General features: G+C 36.1%; 1 protein-coding gene across 4 annotated transcripts; it reads right to left on the minus strand.

The window, feature by feature from the left end:
• Positions 1 to 311: 311 nt before the first annotated feature.
• LOC306842815 (WAP four-disulfide core domain protein 1-like) lies at positions 312 to 12291 on the minus strand. Of its 4 annotated transcripts, XM_079373903.1 has the most exons (8): positions 12206 to 12291; positions 11662 to 11972; positions 5296 to 5491; positions 5002 to 5085; positions 1591 to 1731; positions 1328 to 1378; positions 1159 to 1222; positions 312 to 1081 (listed from the first exon to the last, which is right to left on the minus strand). In XM_079373903.1, the coding sequence occupies exons 2-7, from the start codon at positions 11779 to 11781 to the stop codon at positions 1164 to 1166; spliced, it is 651 nt and encodes a 216-aa protein (XP_079230029.1). In that variant the 5' UTR covers positions 11782 to 11972; positions 12206 to 12291; the 3' UTR covers positions 312 to 1081; positions 1159 to 1163. The 4 variants fall into 4 exon arrangements, with proteins under 4 accessions (XP_079230029.1, XP_079230028.1, XP_079230030.1 ...); XM_079373902.1 differs by lacking the exon at positions 12206 to 12291 and having other exon boundaries at positions 11662 to 12122; XM_079373904.1 differs by lacking the exon at positions 12206 to 12291 and having other exon boundaries at positions 1159 to 1219; positions 11662 to 11891.
• Between the last annotated feature and the right edge of the window lie 5279 nt (positions 12292 to 17570).

Here is a 17570-nt window from a genome sequence, read left to right on the forward strand (position 1 = left end):
GAATGTGAACTTTTGTCAAAAATAAAAGTAGCCTAAATCTTCTTCATGAACCAGTGAAGTTTAAAGGTACTTCCCATAAAAGAGAGAAAGGCCTTGAATGCTAAATATTTTAATTAATAAATGTATGACAACAAAATAACTGAATAAAAGTGATTTTATGAGAGAAGATCCTATTTATACATTTCTATAAATAATGATTTGCTTGATAATTGAAATCTGTTAATAAATTTAAAGGAGATTTCTTTAAGGTTTCTAAGATCAAACATAGCAGTACCATGGATATACACATGAACATGACACAGATATATTTTATCAAATGTTTTATTTGGAATTACAAGGCTCGGCTGTATATGCAGCACCAGTTTCAAATGTTTTGTTTTACTGAAAGCTGTATTGTGGTTTGTCTCACTCATCAGACTCGTATAGCTTATCAGAGAGCGGTAGAGTAAAACCGGCACAATGATTAAACAACAACAACCACCACAGTTATTGATTGGAGCACCATATGAAAAACAAATTGCTTTAGGTGATAGAGCACAGCTGGAATTTAACTGTTGCCTGGTTATGGTGAGCTAGTTGAGGCAAGCACCTAAACACATGACATAAAACACAAGGTTTCAGAGAAGCATAATTGTGTGGCATGGAATTTAAGTCTTTATGGGGCATTTCTTAAATCCACATAGTAACTGAGAGCAGTTAGCATACATTTACTATCTATTTTTGGTGTATAAAGTGAAAAAAAAGTTCAGACTTAGCAGCAGAAAAAAACACACAAAATATCTTCCTTTTACACAACTCACATATATTTAATTCTGCTTTTTACCCAAAGTAAGCATATGTAGAAGACACAGTTCTTTGATACTTTCTGTGGTCTGTTTTTGGCTTTTATAAGAGGTAGGAAATTTTAGCTTTGCATTTCTGTCACTCCACTTTAAGCACCTAAGAAAAAAAGCACCAGATTTGAACCGATCTCTGATTTAAGCTGAAGAGAAAGGCTTGTGCAGTTCTGTTGGATTTGATGGTTGGGGTTCAGGTATAAGGGTCAGCGGTTACTGGTTACTTCAGTCCTCCAAAATCAAACCTAAATGAGAAAAAGGTGCCTCTTTTAATACATTAAATCACCAAAAAGTTGGGATTCAGCGATGAAACTCAACTCACCTGTCTCAGCCCAAATGCTTGTGCTGATGTTTCTCATAGCTCACAGCATTGTTGGAGTTACCTGCTGAAGAATAAAGATTAAATTCATTGTCATTCTATTAATAACGGCTGCTTTTATTCTTCCCTTTCCTACAGCTGAAACACAAAATAAATTGGTGGTCGTACTAACCTAAATAATCCTTGTAATCTTTGAAGGACTTGTGTCTCAGGCTACGTCCATCTAGAGGGAGAACAGTTAAATGTGTTGAATATTTTTATTCAAATATTAATTATGCAATGTACTGTTGAATGTGTGAATGTAATCTTGCTTAGATGTTTTCTGAAACAATGTTTATAACCACCATACTATATAACCTACACAATGCATAACGTGTGAGTGGATGGCATGATGGATGTATGAATGAAAGTTTGGATGAAGGAGCCCCTTCAGACCTGAGTTTCCACGCTGTTTGATGCACTGGCCTCGGTTTGGGATACCAGCTGAGGGGTTTCCCGGGTTGATGATGTGGCACTCGTAACCAGTTGGGCAGAGCAAAGGCTCATCTCCATCCTCTGTGGTGCTGCAGGCCTCAGCTACACATAAAGACAGCAAGTAAGTTACTGGTTTGTTCCACTATGTGCATCTATGTTCAAGCAAGCTACCAGTGTGTTCTGATATACAATATAATTTATTGGTTTGAGCACCAGAATGTTTTAATGCAGGGAAAGTGTTCATGTAATCCTTGTTTTTCCATACTTGATTTAGTAATAATAGTAAGCTAAACCAACTACAGATGGCAGTGGTGGACTAATTTAACGACGTCCTTACTACCTTTCTGGGCCTTGAATGCGGCAGTTGTGTTTGCTGTCTATGCAGGGTCACAAAGCTCTCAGATGTCATCAAAAATATCTTAACTTGTGTTTCAAAGATGAATGAAGGCCTTACGTGTTTGGAATGACAAGAGGGTGAGTAATTAATGACAGAATTTTCATTTTTGGGTAAACTATCCCTTTAAGTAACAATAGTGAGGGGTCAAGGTTGTGCTGGTCAGCACAGGCCAGTTAGACCATTCTGGATAGTTTTCTCCAGGTGCTATACAATCAAACCAAAATTTATTCAGACACCTGCAACATTTCTCACATTATCACAGTTTATTCACTGTAGTTTAGAAAACGGTAATAAAATATGACAAGAACTCAGAGATAAACTGTGTTGGAACAATTTCATCTTGATAATGTCAGATAGCTTTGATAGAAAGGTATGTAATGAATTAGGCTGAATAGCTGTCAGTTGTTAAATTTAACTACACTATTAGATAATACCAATTTAGGTCAACCAATTACCAAGCAATGCTTAATTTTGTTCAGTCTGGTGTGTAAAAAGGTCGCATTAGAAATTAAAGAAGAATTTATTTAGTGTATAATATTTAATATAAAAAATATTAGAATATTTTTGTGTATAATATGTTTACTTTATCTTGCTATCCTCATTTGCATAAATTAATTATAGTGCCCTGCACCCACTATTAAAAAAAAAAAAAAAAAAAAAAAATATATATATATATATATATATATATATATATATATATATATATATATATATGAACAATTATTCAGCTGAACCCCCTTGACCCCTCAGATTTGAAATGTTAATATTTAAATAATTTAACAACATTTAAATAATTAACAGTCAGTTTCTGAAGAGCTGTTCAGATTTCTCTGTTGGAGGCTAATGGTCACAACATGCAGATAATCAAATAAAATATATATTATAAAATACTTTACTTATATATATATAGTTTTATTTTGATTGTTTCTATTTCCTTTGATGAAACATTATATTTTTATGATTTAAGTAATGATTTGCTTTTCATGAAACCTCCTGCAGTTCCCTCACAATCCCCAGGATTGCACAAACCCCAGTTTGGCAAACTTTTGTACATTAATATAATGAAATATTTGTGATTTGTCAGGATATGTGGCTACTTTTAACCTACTGTCTATGAAGAAAGATACGTTTTGCTGCCAGATGTGGGATGTCGTTCCAACTTCTCACGTTCAAACGTTTTGCTCCGGTTTCCGGGTTGAACGACATGTTTCCTGGAAACGGTGTGCAACGGTGTTTGAGATACGTTTTCTCTTGTTTGGTGGGTGTGTCAAAAATGTCAGCCCAATCAGCAGCAACGTGTATATAAACCACGCAGTATTAAAGAGACAGATCACACTATAGGTCCAAGTGAAGTCATTTAATATGTGTCCGCTGCAGCTCGGTGTGCAACAATTGAAGATATTAGAAGACAAGTTTGTCGTAAGAGTTTTATAGTAACATAGCATATCAACATAATGATGATGAATTTGTAAGTAAATGTAATTAACATCTAAATAAATTCACAAGAGCAAGTATATTGTTTGCACATGTTTATTTTCATTAAAGGCAAAATAACTGAAATAAGAGCACAAGTATAGAGCTGGAACTTAATATGTCTAAATATGTAGGAATTGCAATGTCTTCTGGTCCATATCCTTTCCTCAGGAAGGTGTGCTAGACACTGATTCATGTAACAAAAATACTATGCATATATTTTGCTATTGTATTGTGGAGTGACACTTTCATAAACTTTTCTATGCTCCTCTGATTATATAATGGTAAATATTACAATATCATAGCACAACAACAGTGATCAGCAATAATGATAGCCTAATACTCACAATAAAAATAATAAGGTCATATAGATCATAACACAGTCTCGGAGGTAAGAAGTGGATTATCCTTCACCTGAAATGCGAGGCAAATGTTGGATCACAATAATTAGGAAACACCGTTTCCACAAATCCCTTCACTCGATTGGGATGTTCTCTTTTATTCTGGACAGCAAGGCGTAACATCGAGCGTATTTTGCAGTGTTAAAAATGTATTTATACCGATTTTATCAGGCTCTGAAAATTCTTCAAAAAGAACAAACAGAATGGCCTTCTCAGCTGCCATAGTTGCAACACTTGCGTCATCAGAACAGGATGTTCAACGCATCACCGTTTCCGTTTAATAAACGTTTTGCACCGTTTTTTCAGGGGCTGAACGCAGCCCAGGCAAACCTTGCAGGATAGTTACTAATAAAGAGCCTGTGACTGTGCACGTTCTTGTGGTGCCATCAGCCAATCAGCATTGTCATGAAGTGTCAGCGTGCCAATGCTACCTATTATAAACATCCTCAGTGCTAATTTAGACTGCTGACTGCAGAGATTAAATGCATAATAATTTCAAGATAATTGCTTATTTTTGATAGATTTTTGGATATGAACAAGCCTCAGGGTAGTTGGGGTAGCTCCAAGTTGAATTTTTGATGGGAATGACAACAACACTGAGGTATAGAAGTACAGTCTGTTCAATGGATTGAACATACCAATTCTATTAACTGTATTGAAGACTTTCATTACACAAAACTCCAGAAAACAGCTTTGAAAGCTGTTCCATGTGATCTAGGACCTTTACACAGCACATGCCATTGTGAAACTGTAAGTCAGGGGTGCCCAACCCTGTTCCTGGCAATCGACTGTCCTGCAAAGTTTAGCTCCAACTCTTATCAAACACACCTGCCTTTAATTTTCACCCGACCCTGAAGACCTTAATTAGTTGCTTCAGGTGTGTTTGACTAGAGTTGGAGCTAAACTTTTCAGGATAGTCAATCATCCAGGAACAGGGTTGGGCACCCCTGCTGTAAGTCTATCCCTCAAAGCCTTGTTTTCATTTGTGGAAAAGTCAATATGGCGTCTACCATGACTAAGGTCTATTAAGGGTTTATATTATTGCTCCAAACAACATTTAATGGTGAGTCAGTATTCAGTCATTGATTAATCGATACCTACCCTGCAGAACTTCTTCTGGTCCATCTAAAAGCCAACCGTTCCCTCCTAACCACCGCGGCTTGGGCTGCACCAACCAGTCCAGCACTGAGCAATAAGAAATCAATACACAATATCAGTATGGCTAAATGTACTCATGATTCACTGTATACACATCCAGCTGAGTAACTCACACCTCACGAGAGGATCAATTCATTTTAAAATCCATTAGCACTGTGCCTTGTAGTATTGCTAAAACGGATATGTGTGTCTGTTGCTTATATTGATTTCAGAGCAGATCATGGTGTGTTTTCTCACCGGGTGGAGGTTGCACTGACTCCAGGCAGGCGTAGATGCAGCCGTTGTAACAGCACCGTTTGTGTCTCTCACACTCAGAATCGGACCGGCAGCCCGGCACCTCACAGGCTCGCTCGGGCAGCATCTGCGGTGGCGGAGGACAGCGGTCGTTCTTCTGGTGCTGAGCGGTCTGAGGATGGTTGGGGTACTCATAGTCCTGAGAGATTGATAGATAACATATGTAACGGTATATTATCACAATTTTTTTTATGTTTTTGAAAGAAGAATAATAATATTGTGACAAATGATTACAATTTTCCTCTCTGAACATATTTAAAATGTTAATTATTCCTGTGATGCAAAACTGAATTTTCAGCATTATTACTGCAGTCTTCAGTGTCACATGATTCTTCAGAAATCATTCTATGATGCTGATTTGGTAAGCATAAGAGAAAACATTTGTCCACTGGTTTGTGTGTTATATATATTATTTTAAAGCTTCCACTAAGAAAACAAAAACAAACAAAAAAACCTGTACAAAACGATCAGCCTAATCAATTACGTAGCATTGGTTTCAAGTTGGAAGGTCTGTCTGACATACAGTTCCCATGGATGATATTTTGTGTCCATAATAGCCTGTGACACCGTTTTTTCTGATTTTGCACTGTTAATATAATGAGTACACCGTTCAGGAACATAATACCTCTCACAAAGATGCTGGGTTAGAAAAAAAAGGCTTTTCATCCAAGTCTGGGCCTTTCTACTCGAGTTTTCTTCCTCCCATGGGTTCTTCAATGGGCTCATAGATCTGCCTGAGCCAGGTTTCAGTTTGCACCAGAGGTACTGTTTAGGGGTGCATTTTGTTCTGAGAGACCTCCTCCATTCTCTCGGCCTTGCTTTTCTTTTTGCATTTCAACACTGCTTAAGCTCATCAGTTCTCTTGCTACCCTGGCCAAGTGTATACGAAACTGCTGCAGAAACTCCAGACCAGAGCTGTTTAGAATGCAGACACACATCAGCTGGTATTCAGCACTTCATTCTTCTCCACAGAGCCTTTTATTAGGGCCCAAGTCGAAATGTGGCTGTGATTTTGTTTACTAATTAAAATATGGGTTTGTGAACTGCATGTATCTTAAAAACTCAGCATGTTCACTTGGCAAGTCTGGAGCTTTGCTTTCGAACAAACTGTTAAAATAAAAGCAAATATCTGGCATAAGCCCATTGTGGTTGTTTTTGCAGTTAGGATAGATTCAATTTTAGTGTCTTTTTACAATGTACAAGACAAATTAAATACAGTTATCATTTAATATATACACTACCACTTAAAAGTTACTAAAATCTTACCAAAAGTGAAGTTAGAAAGATTTTTGAAATAAGTCTCTTTTGCTCACACAAAGGCTGCATTTATTTGATCAAAAATACAGAAAAGAACAGTGATATTGTGAAATATTATTACAATTCAAAATAATTGTTTTCTATTTTAATATATTTTAAAATGTAATTTATTCCTGTGATGGAAAAGCTTCATTACTCCAGTCTATAATGTCACATGGTCCTTCAGAAATCATTGTAATATGCTGATTTGATGTATGAAGATATTTTGTAGATTTCCTACTAATATATATATATAAACTTAATTTTTGATTAGTAATATGCATTGCTAAGGACTTCATTTGGACAACTTTAAAGGTGATTTTCTCAATATTTTGATTTATTTGCACCCTCAGATTCCAGATATTCAAATAGTTGCATCTCGGCCAAGTGTCTATTCTAACAAACCATACATCAACGGAAAGCTTATTTATTCAGTTCATGCATACATCTCAATTTCAATAAACTGACCCTTATTACTGGTTTTGTGGTCCAAGGTCATATATATAAACCTGTCTTTCTTTGATACCTTCATGAAAGTATCTGTTGCATAACAACAATGGTCTGTCAGACTATGGTCTGTAACTCATGAAGTTTAGATCAATATTTTATTATTTATGACTGCCATCATCATGACAGTAATTCAGCATACTGTTTTACCAGTGCTGACCATAAAATATCAGTGACTGTTAAGATCAGTCTGCCTTTACTTATCTAACATACAGATTATATTTTCCCAAGTGTCTCTGGATGAGGCAGAGAAGAAGTGGTAGTGTGCTTTTCCTGTCTGGAATAAGTCCCCTGATGCTGCGCTGTATATGACGTTCTGCTTATGTCTCCTAGATCCTCTCTTTCTTCATAGAAGATATCGGTAGCTTATGTAAAAGTTTGTTCCAGTCCTCTGATTGTTGATCAGGCAACAATACTGATACTTCTATTAACAGCACAGGAACTGTTTTTACTGTGTTTTCACACACATGTAAACAACATGCTGTAAAAGAGATCTATACAGAGTGTGGACCCAAAATATACTAGATTTTCTTTCATGTTTGGTGAAAAATGGCTGCACAGTTAACTAAGACGATAAGAACTGTAAAATTACACTCCATCACCCTCCAAGGAGTCCCAAAATATCCTTCATTTCCCATTTAATGCTCCACCCTGTTACTGCTCTACATCCTTCAGGTTCACTGACTTGAGGCCCCTATTAGTATGGATAATAAGATTTCAACTAAATACATGTTGACATACTTAGCACTCTGTAGTGTGGTCTTCCAAGCAATCATTAAGATAATTATGAGAGGAAAACTAAATAGCCCCCTTTCCTCTCTCTCTCTCTCTCCAAGTTCCACCAGTGAGCTGTGATTTAAGTCTAGACGTCTGCATGTTCATTTCCTGTTGAGTTCTGGGTATTTTACAGCTTCTTAGGTGCTTCGGTGGCTTGGCTCAGTCTTAAATGATTGCAGCGAGTAGGACGAGACTTGTAGATGATTGACAGATCTAAAGATGGGAACAGAAAGCTTGATGAGGGGCAGGGTGAAGGTCACTCGTTTCAGTGTTTCACCTGTTTTCCTGATAAACCATTGATAAATTACGGTAACCCCTAATGTGAAATGTAGCAGCCCCTTTGAAATGTAGCAGCCCCTTTGTTTCGAGCTACCTCAATATTGACATGCCATGAGGTTTTAGCAAACTATATTTGTTAGAAACATTATTTTCCTTCCCCTTAAATTAATGGTAATGTGCATCATGTAGTGTCAATCAGACACAAATTCAATCTTTAGAAATACGTCTTTAATGAAACATTCACATATTTTATCTAAACATTACAAAATAAATGTGCTATTTTTATGTGTTGTTAAACATGGTCTCCTCAGCTGACTAGGATTACTGTTGAACTCTCTCTGCAACAGAACACATGACTGCTGTTCAACTGCTTTATCCTGATCTCATGTTGGATATTAGCTAAAGTTGAAACGCCACAATAGTCAAATGCTTCCCTAAGAACTTATACTGTAACTTTTGATAAAAATTCGTACTTTTAGTCATATTTTATCACACCCGAAGTTTTACAGAACTCTCCCCATCCGCTCTGTCTCACAGGTAATGTTAGAAAGTTTTAATATTTTTTGTAAATCAGTTTGTTTGTACAGTTAATTTAAATAAACAATTTTTTGATCAAATAAATGATTCACAGATTCATTTGAAATCTCTTTTTGTAAGAAAATGTGACCTTGGACCACAAAACCAGTCTTAAGTCGCTGGGGTATATTTGTAGCATTTAGCCAAAAATACATTGTATGGGTCAAAATTATTGATTTTTCTTTTATGCCAAAAATCATTAGGAAATTAAGTAAAGATCATATTCCATGAAGATATTTTGTACATTTCCTATTGTAAACATATCTAAACTTAATTTTTGATTAGTAATTTGCATTGCTAAGAACTTCATTTGGACATCTTTAATAGCGATTTTCTCAGTATTTAGATTTTTTTGCACCCTCAAATAGTTGCATCTCGGCCAAATATTGTCCGATCCTAACATTGGAAATCATTTTATGTTTTTGAAAGAACTCACTTATGTTCACCAAGACAGCATTTATTTATTCTTTTTTTTTTAAAATACAGTGACAACTGTTATATTATGAAGTATAATTACAATTTAAAATAACTGCTTTCTATTTTGATATATTTTTAAAAACATACTGACCCCAAGTTTTGAACAGTATTGGATAAATACTTATCTATACTATTTATGTAGACATTTCATGCATTTTTGTTTTCTGTCACAAAAATTTAGATCGTTCTTCTGCCACATAAATATTTCTCTGAATATAAAATATTTAATTTCATAAGATACTAATACATATATAAAGATATTGACTCCCTAAATGGCTTCCAAGTAGTACATTTTTGTAAGTAGCTTGTAGCTTGGTAAACTACAGTTTTAAATTAGGTTCTTTAACACTGGATGAAGTTTCTGATAAGTTTCAGGGTGTTAATTGAATCATTTCAAGCTGCAAATTAATGTTTAATATCTTAAAGTTCTTTACGGTTCAAAACATTAACACTATCCAGATTGAAATAACTTGCCATGAAAGCAGATTCTGCAGTCTCAATTTAGAGTCTATCAGCAAATACAACCTGAAAGAGGATGACAGACACTTCACATCACTTCAGGAGGTTGTTGACAAGTAGCTCTAACACATCTGTCATCATCACTGTCAGCTTTTAAAGCGTTCTCCCTTGGCCTGTTAGTCATCACTGTGCTCAGAGATTGATGGGGTTGTGTGGGTACAGCCGAGCTGAGATGACCCCTCACATGCCTTTACATGTTTTGCAGAAAAAAAGCTTTTTGTGACGACTATCCATACAAAGATCAATGAGAAATATTTAGCTTTATAACCATACCTTTATACTTTAGCAACGCAAACCCTCATGGATTGATTGCACTGTGATTCTGAGGTATTTATGAAAGCCTGAAATGCTCAGCCACAAGTATTTTTACCAAACACAAATGCTTTGAAAGGATGAACAGTCCGTGGTTCGCAGTCACGAGTGAGCTGGGAGCCAGTTGGACCAGGATGGCTTTTGGACCGCTTCAGGCCCGCCCAGAAAATCCAGCTCAGCAGAATGCTGGCTCAAACCCACTTTCTCTCTCCCACAACAATACTGTTACAAAACGCTGAAAGTGAGGCACAGCTCACCTACTTCTCTGACCCCTGTTATTGCTATTTTTCTTAGAGAGGTCACATCAGTGGAATGATCTCAATTACCCTCAATGTGAACCTAATTATGATGTATTGCTATAACAGCACTATACTGTGTGTCTATCCATGCATCATCAGTTCACACCAATGACTCAGAAGAGAGCGTGAGAAAGAGAGGACAGCTAGGGAAGGAAGCAGATGCTACTTGTCATAATGTCAAACTGAAAGAAAAACTAATCAATTGAAAATGAGTATGAAAGGACTTTTAAAGACAAAACCAAATAGATGTACGTATGATAATGTATCAGAGAGGTTACTTTGGGTACGGTCCATTTCCTGTGCCGTGTGAATGGATTTGTTTGTAAATCTTATCAATCTCCAATTCTGCAGTAGAGCTGTAATCAGAATGACACTCAGTCAGTTGAGAAGGGATATCCATCCGGTGCAAATTCCATCTTGCCATCCCTTGTTAATTGTTGTTATCAATCAAACCTACGCTTATCAGGACTAATGAGCAGAGGCCCAGAAACTTCCCGCCTGAAATCCCTCTGCCTCTGTTGCGCACACACACACACACTCACACACACTACATACATCTGAGTATTCAGCTGTAACCACAGCAACTCCACTGGAGTCACAGAGACACAGTGTATTCATTACGTTTTTTTTCCTACTCAAGTGTACATCAGTTATAAAATTAGAGTGCATATGTGCATGCTAAATTCTTTTTATAGCATATTTGCTGTATATGGTAAGTAATCTGAAAATAAAATCTTGAAAATGTAAAAAAAAAAAGAAAAGTGAAATGGCACCATGGTAATGCAATGGTATTCTCTGTAGTACCAGGATCAAAATATTATAGTACATGAATATAGCAGAAGATGGTACAATTCAATGTTTTTTTTTTTAGTTATTTTTTTTATTAATACTTATATTCAACAAACATTCATTAAATTGATCAAAAGTGACAGCAAAAACATTTTGTATAATATTACAAAAGATTTCACAATATTACCATTATACTTTATTTTCGATCAAATACATGCAGCCTAGGTGAGCATAAAAGGCTGCTTTCCAAAATATTTAAAAATGGTACCAACTCCACACTTTTGAACAGTAGTGTACATTTCTTCCACTCAAAGAAATAGTTTTTAATTTAAAAAAGTGACCGCTTATCAAATAAATGCAACCTTGCTGAGTCTAAGAGGCCTCTGTGTGCACACGCACACGCAAACGCACACACACACACACACACACACACACACACACACACACACACACACACACACACACACAGAATCCTTACCTTATGGTTGAGCCCCCTCTTCCTGATCAGGCGTGCATTCCCTGAACCAGATGCCAACAGCAGAAAGAAACAGACCAGCAGAACTGGCACAAACCCAGTCCGGATCTGACAGCCCGGCATGGTCCCGCTTTTTCAGCCTGACTGTCCTTCTTCTTTTTTCCCAGCAATCCTCAGACTTTTGAAGTTGTTCCGTTGGAGGTGCCTATGTTGTGGCTTCCTCCATCATGTATGTGCTTAAGGTGTCTCTATCCTGTTGCTGTTGCATAAATTCCTCTACAGGAGAGTTTCCAGAGCCATAAAGAGGACAAAAGCTGCAGAAAAAACACATACAAGAACACTACAAAAAGTGAGAGGAGAAGTCAAAGAAAAAGAAATAGAAAAAGAGACAGCTGTCTATGCATCGGTTATTCTGAGGAGAGGGTTAAATGTGTCTACTGACACGAAAAGCACATGGTTACTCTGAGAGAGGGAGGGAGGGAATGAGAAGAGAGGGAGGGAAAGAGGAGGACGGAAAGACAAAGTTAGCGGAATGAGATTTTCTTACACTTTCTTTGGCCAGGCATCTTTATCAAGTAATTTTATGACAAACTTGTGTCTTCATCTGGAAAAATACATATGTGAAGTAGGCCTAATGCAAAAAAAAAAAAAAAAAACCAGAAAATCTCATATTTCACATATTTGCTTGTGCCTTAAGAAAAAAGTTATTCCTAGCACAATTATCCTGAGGTTTCCCTGCAATCTGTGAGTGTGTGTGCTCATTTGCATGGGATAAAACAGACCGGGTGAACAAGCAGAAAGAATGAAAGCATGTGGTGAATTCTGAGGAAGGGGCCACTAGTCTTTGAAAATTCACGTTCCCTCCTAAAGTAGGACATCCCGCCTCCAGCCCCACACTCTGTACCCTTCTGCACCCCTGCTGCAGGGGCTGAAAAAAACGAAGGAATGCCAAGTCCATTTTAACCTTTAACACCACTACTTTTACTGGACAAAGACACCTGTGAAGATTTCAGGGTTTAGACGAAATAGGCTATATATTTACTGGAAAAAAAATTACTCAGGAAATTTCATTATATCCCATAGGTAAATATATCTGTTTATTAAAAAAGTAATAGCATCACAATATGTGTCTGTTTATCTCATATGTTTTCTATTAAAATGAATGAAACAGTTACAAGTTAAGTGATATTATAGTAAGGTATTTATGCAATTTACAAAATTTACATTTGTTACAAAGCAGTAATTTGACTAAAACATCCAAAATGGTGTGTAGATTTAGTTTATGAGGCAATGTGTTATGGAAGGTTTAACAGGAGAAATAGGGCTTTTCACACTGTGCTAAAGCCTAGGTTATAGTCGTTCTAAATTTAACCCCGGGTAAAAGTAAGTTACTAGAAGCTTGTTAAAAGAGGTAATTGCATCCTTTAAAGGGGTCCTATTATGTTTTTTTCACTTTTTGAATTTTAGTCAGTGTGTAGTGTGTATGTTTGGGCATAAAAAGATCTACAAAGTTACAAATCTCAAAGTCCTCTCTGAAGGGAGATATTTAGTTTAAAAAAAATCCCATTTCAAGAACTACAACGAAAGGCTTGTTTGGACTACACCATTGTTTTCCGGTGTTTGTGATATCACAAAGCGGCCCATTAGAATATCATTAAAATAAATCCCGCCTACGGAAATTCGAATGGTTGGCTGGTGGGGAGAACGCTTGGTTGAGCACTGCACGTTTCAAAATCAAAATCCGGTGCAGGTGTTTTCATATCTTCAGAAAATTTTGTGTAATTTTTATTTCATCTTGCATGTAATCCCTGATAAAGCTGCGTTTGGGAGTGGAGCGATGCTTACCTGGGAAACCTGGATATCTCTGCTCCAACAGAGAATTAATTTGCATATATATGCCGCCACAAATAGTGCAAGTCTGTGGGACTATTGTATAAATAAATTCAACTGTATAACTGTTTCACTGCAATAATGTTAGAATTAAAGAACAATAAACATAATACATATTACCATTGCACTTATCTGTAATGCAGTTATGGGAGAAAGGTATTGTAATTCATTTAAATTATGTGAAAAATAATGCAATTTTTGAACCACCAAGCAGGAGCGTATGTTCTAGTGCACCCCCAAAACAAAATCAAAACTTTCTAAGAGCATAATAGAACCCCTTTAATCTCTAACAATTCTGACTATAGTTTGCAGTGTTAGATTGTTGCTGCTAACATACAGACATTCGCGAGTCTCATATTCATGTGCTTTAAGTCACGGAAACACCGCTCTTTGTATGAACAGTCTTTTCAGGGTTTGAGGGGAAAAAAGTCAAATGGTGACATAAAACACGTATATGGGAGTGGACTTACCTTTATAGTCCACTGAAAAGTCCATTCAGGAAAAACTTGATAGTACAGTTTTGATGTACAAGGCTACAGCCATTATGGACACATGTGCTGCATTCGTCCAATCACTGGCACAGTTTAGAATGAGTTAACTGGGTTTCAAGTGTATTTTTTTTTTGCCCTATTTTTATGAATTCTTTCAAACTATTTTTGTTAGTTAAGGATAGATAACCCCAAAAAATTAAAATTCTGTCATTATTTACCCTCATGTCATTCCAAACCTGTATGACTTTCATTCATTTACAATACAAATTAAGATAGTTTTGATGAAATCCGAGAGCTTTCTGACCCTGCATAGACAGCAACACAACAGACATGTTCAAGGTCCAGAAAGGTAGTAAGTGGTTCAACCGTAATTTTATGAAGCTACGAGAATACATTTTGTGTGCAAAGAAAACAAAAATAACGACTTCATTCAACAATTCAACATGGTTTTTATGGGTCTTACGGGTTTGAAACGGCATGAGGATGATAAAATGACAGTTAATGACAGAATTTTCATTTTTGGGTGAACTATACCTTTAAGCTATAATGCTACTGAATTACTTAATTTTAACTTCCATTTTAAATGATTTCATATAATGTAACAATGAAATAGTCTACATAAACACTAAAAGCTAAACAGTAAACAGCATGCCAAAATTTTGTTATTGATAGAAGTGTTGGCTATTGATAGAAGTGTTTTGAAATATTAAATTTGTAATTACTCACTAGAGTAGGCCTACACAGCTCTGTTTTTTTCACTCAATAATAAAACTAACTCATAAAACTACCAAGACAAATTAATAACAAATATAAGAAAGAATGGCTAGTGAAAAAATCTGCATAAAAAACACCTGTATGGCAGGAATGCAATAAATGTAGTGAATGCACGTGTCATCTGATGCACAGCTGCTCCGATTCCTTTGATCTATCATTTTTAAGATTTTTGTGGAGCTCTGATATGAGTCTCCAACCTGCTGAAGCTATGATCTGCAAAGATCAGACCAGGAACACAGCCTCTTATAATGGTCATATAGACCTTTCTCTGCATCTGTTGAGTAAGCGTGAACCATGTGACCGTAAAATTCAGTCTGATGTGTAAGAAAAACGCTCATCCTGAAAATTGCCAATGTTTGAAAGGTTGTTGCTTTTTATTATCTGTACAACTTGATAAAAATTGGTGTATTGTGGAAATAAGCTTTCTTGATTCATGTGTGGACAAAAGAATATAGGGGGCTGACCTTACTGTGCTCCGGAAAGAAAGACAATAAATTTTATACACCAAATAAATAATAAATAAATACACCAAAAATTTAATTTCCATATTAGGGCCACAGCAGTCTGTAACAGTTCTCATAGGTTCATACCAACCTCTCCACAGCTGTTCCTATCAATCCTGTTCAGGACAACCCTTCTCATTTGACCCCATTAGGCCCACCCAAAACAGGGCAGAAAATGAGGGAAAGCGAGAGTGAGAGAGAGGTGAAGGAGAAGAACTACACCTCTTGGGTTTTATCCAGTATAATCCCTCCAGCTTTCCAGATTTTTCTTCTCCAAGTTTGATTCCTCGCTGCTTTGAAGTTTACTCTCTCCGTAAGCAGCATGTCTCCTTTGTCTGGCCTCACTGCATAGTGCATCTTTTTCATTCATAATACATATTGCACTGATATAACTTTTTATGAAACATCAAACGGTTAAATGGTTATAAGGATGAATAACAGAAAGCTACACTTATAGGAATAATTTGCCCAAAAATGAATACCAAATTTCTAAATCTGCTAAAAACCTTGGAACCAGATAAAGTGTGGTTTTATTGGTTGAGGTACCATTTGGTTCGATATTTTGTTGATTTGATTAGGTTTACACGTTTTTACCCCATTGTCTGCATAGAAAGAGTACAGCCTGTCCTTTCTGGTGCAAAAATATCCAAGGCTACATTTCCTAAATGTATTGTAAGTAGATTGTAGAAACAATTGGTTACGATGCTTTTGGGAAATGCAGCTTAGGTCTGTCTGTGTTTGCCTGTCACTATTGAAAGGTTATGTTTGCTGAGTCTGTACATAGTCTGTTCCTATTGTAGTTTTCTAGTTTTCAAAAGAGCTGGTGACATTAATCAGGTGTTCTGCCACTTTGTATTTTCTGTTCAGGGAAAAACATTTCCAGTTTGTTGTCATTTCTGTTCAATTTCTTAGGTAGTTTTCCTTTTGTCTTTATTATTAGATTGAGTCTAATTTAGTTTTCATCTTGAGGCTTCACTGAATGTTGCCATCATGCATCACTCTGACCGTCTGTTTCTGGGCTTACTGCCTAACCTGGACTACACCGAGGTCAAAGTTAAGAGGCACGGTTTTACGGGTGGAGGGAGATATAGCTGGAGAAACGGATCTGGGATCTGTTAATCCACTTAACTCCATCAACTGTTTCCAATTACAGACTTCAAAGGACTCATCGCCTCAACCGTGTTTAGAAGAAAGGATGGCTCAGGTCAGAAGAAACCAGTGTGAGTCCTATTTTCTCTCATTACAGCATTATTTATTTTCTCTTTGGGATTTACTGATGGGATCAAGTGTCTAAAACTATATGTAATGGCCTATGTTAAGTTTCTGCTTGAAACGATAACTTATTTTACAGTAAAATGTCAATTATAATAAAATGACATAAAACAAATATAAAATAATAATAAAAGATAAAATTATAAGAACTAAAACTGCGGAAATATATATACACACACACACACACACACTCACACTCTCTCTCACACACACACACACACACACACACACACACATATATATAAGTTGAATTTGAAATACTAAAATTCCTAAAACTGAAATAAAAATAAATTGAAGCTAAGTAAAAATATGAAAACTTAAAATAGGGAAAAAACGCATTATAAAATGACTCAAATATGAATAAATACTAGTATATAAATAACACTAAAAACTCAATACAGTGATGGCCTGTTTCCTTGTGTGCATGTGTTTGTGTTTAGTTTAATACTTGCATTTTAAAATAAAGGACAACAAGTTAAAAGATAATATAAGGGAAAGTCAAAACTGTGCTTGTGAACAGACTAAAATATGAAGAATTTTTCATTTGTATGCCATTGAAGGCTCTTATTGTTTAGCATAATGTTTGCTTTCTCAAATTCATGGGAAGTAACAAGAATATTGAATTTTATTTCTGTTATTTTCATTTTTTCCTGTTTGAAAAGCAATGTATCTGTTATACACACAGACCAGCATGCATAAAACACATCAAAGTACAGATGTCGGGAACAGATTATTGTGAAGAGACGAGAGATGAGAAATATGCTTTGATATCTTATAAAGATGGTTTGGCTTTGGACGGTTACCGTTTCATCACACAGTGTAAACAGGAAAGATCTAGACACTACTATCTATCGTGTGGTTTTCTTCAGCAGGATGTGCCTGTGTTTTTAGTCTGTGCCTTCAGAAAGTATGTATAAAAAAGTGAATTTAGAACAGTTTCACTGTAGCCATCCATCCTGCATTTCCCTTTTCTCACCTTAGG

The sequence above is a fragment of the Barbus barbus genome (genome assembly GCF_936440315.1).
Source record: "Barbus barbus genome assembly, chromosome: 23".
NCBI classification, from domain to species: Eukaryota; Metazoa; Chordata; class Actinopteri; order Cypriniformes; family Cyprinidae; genus Barbus; species Barbus barbus.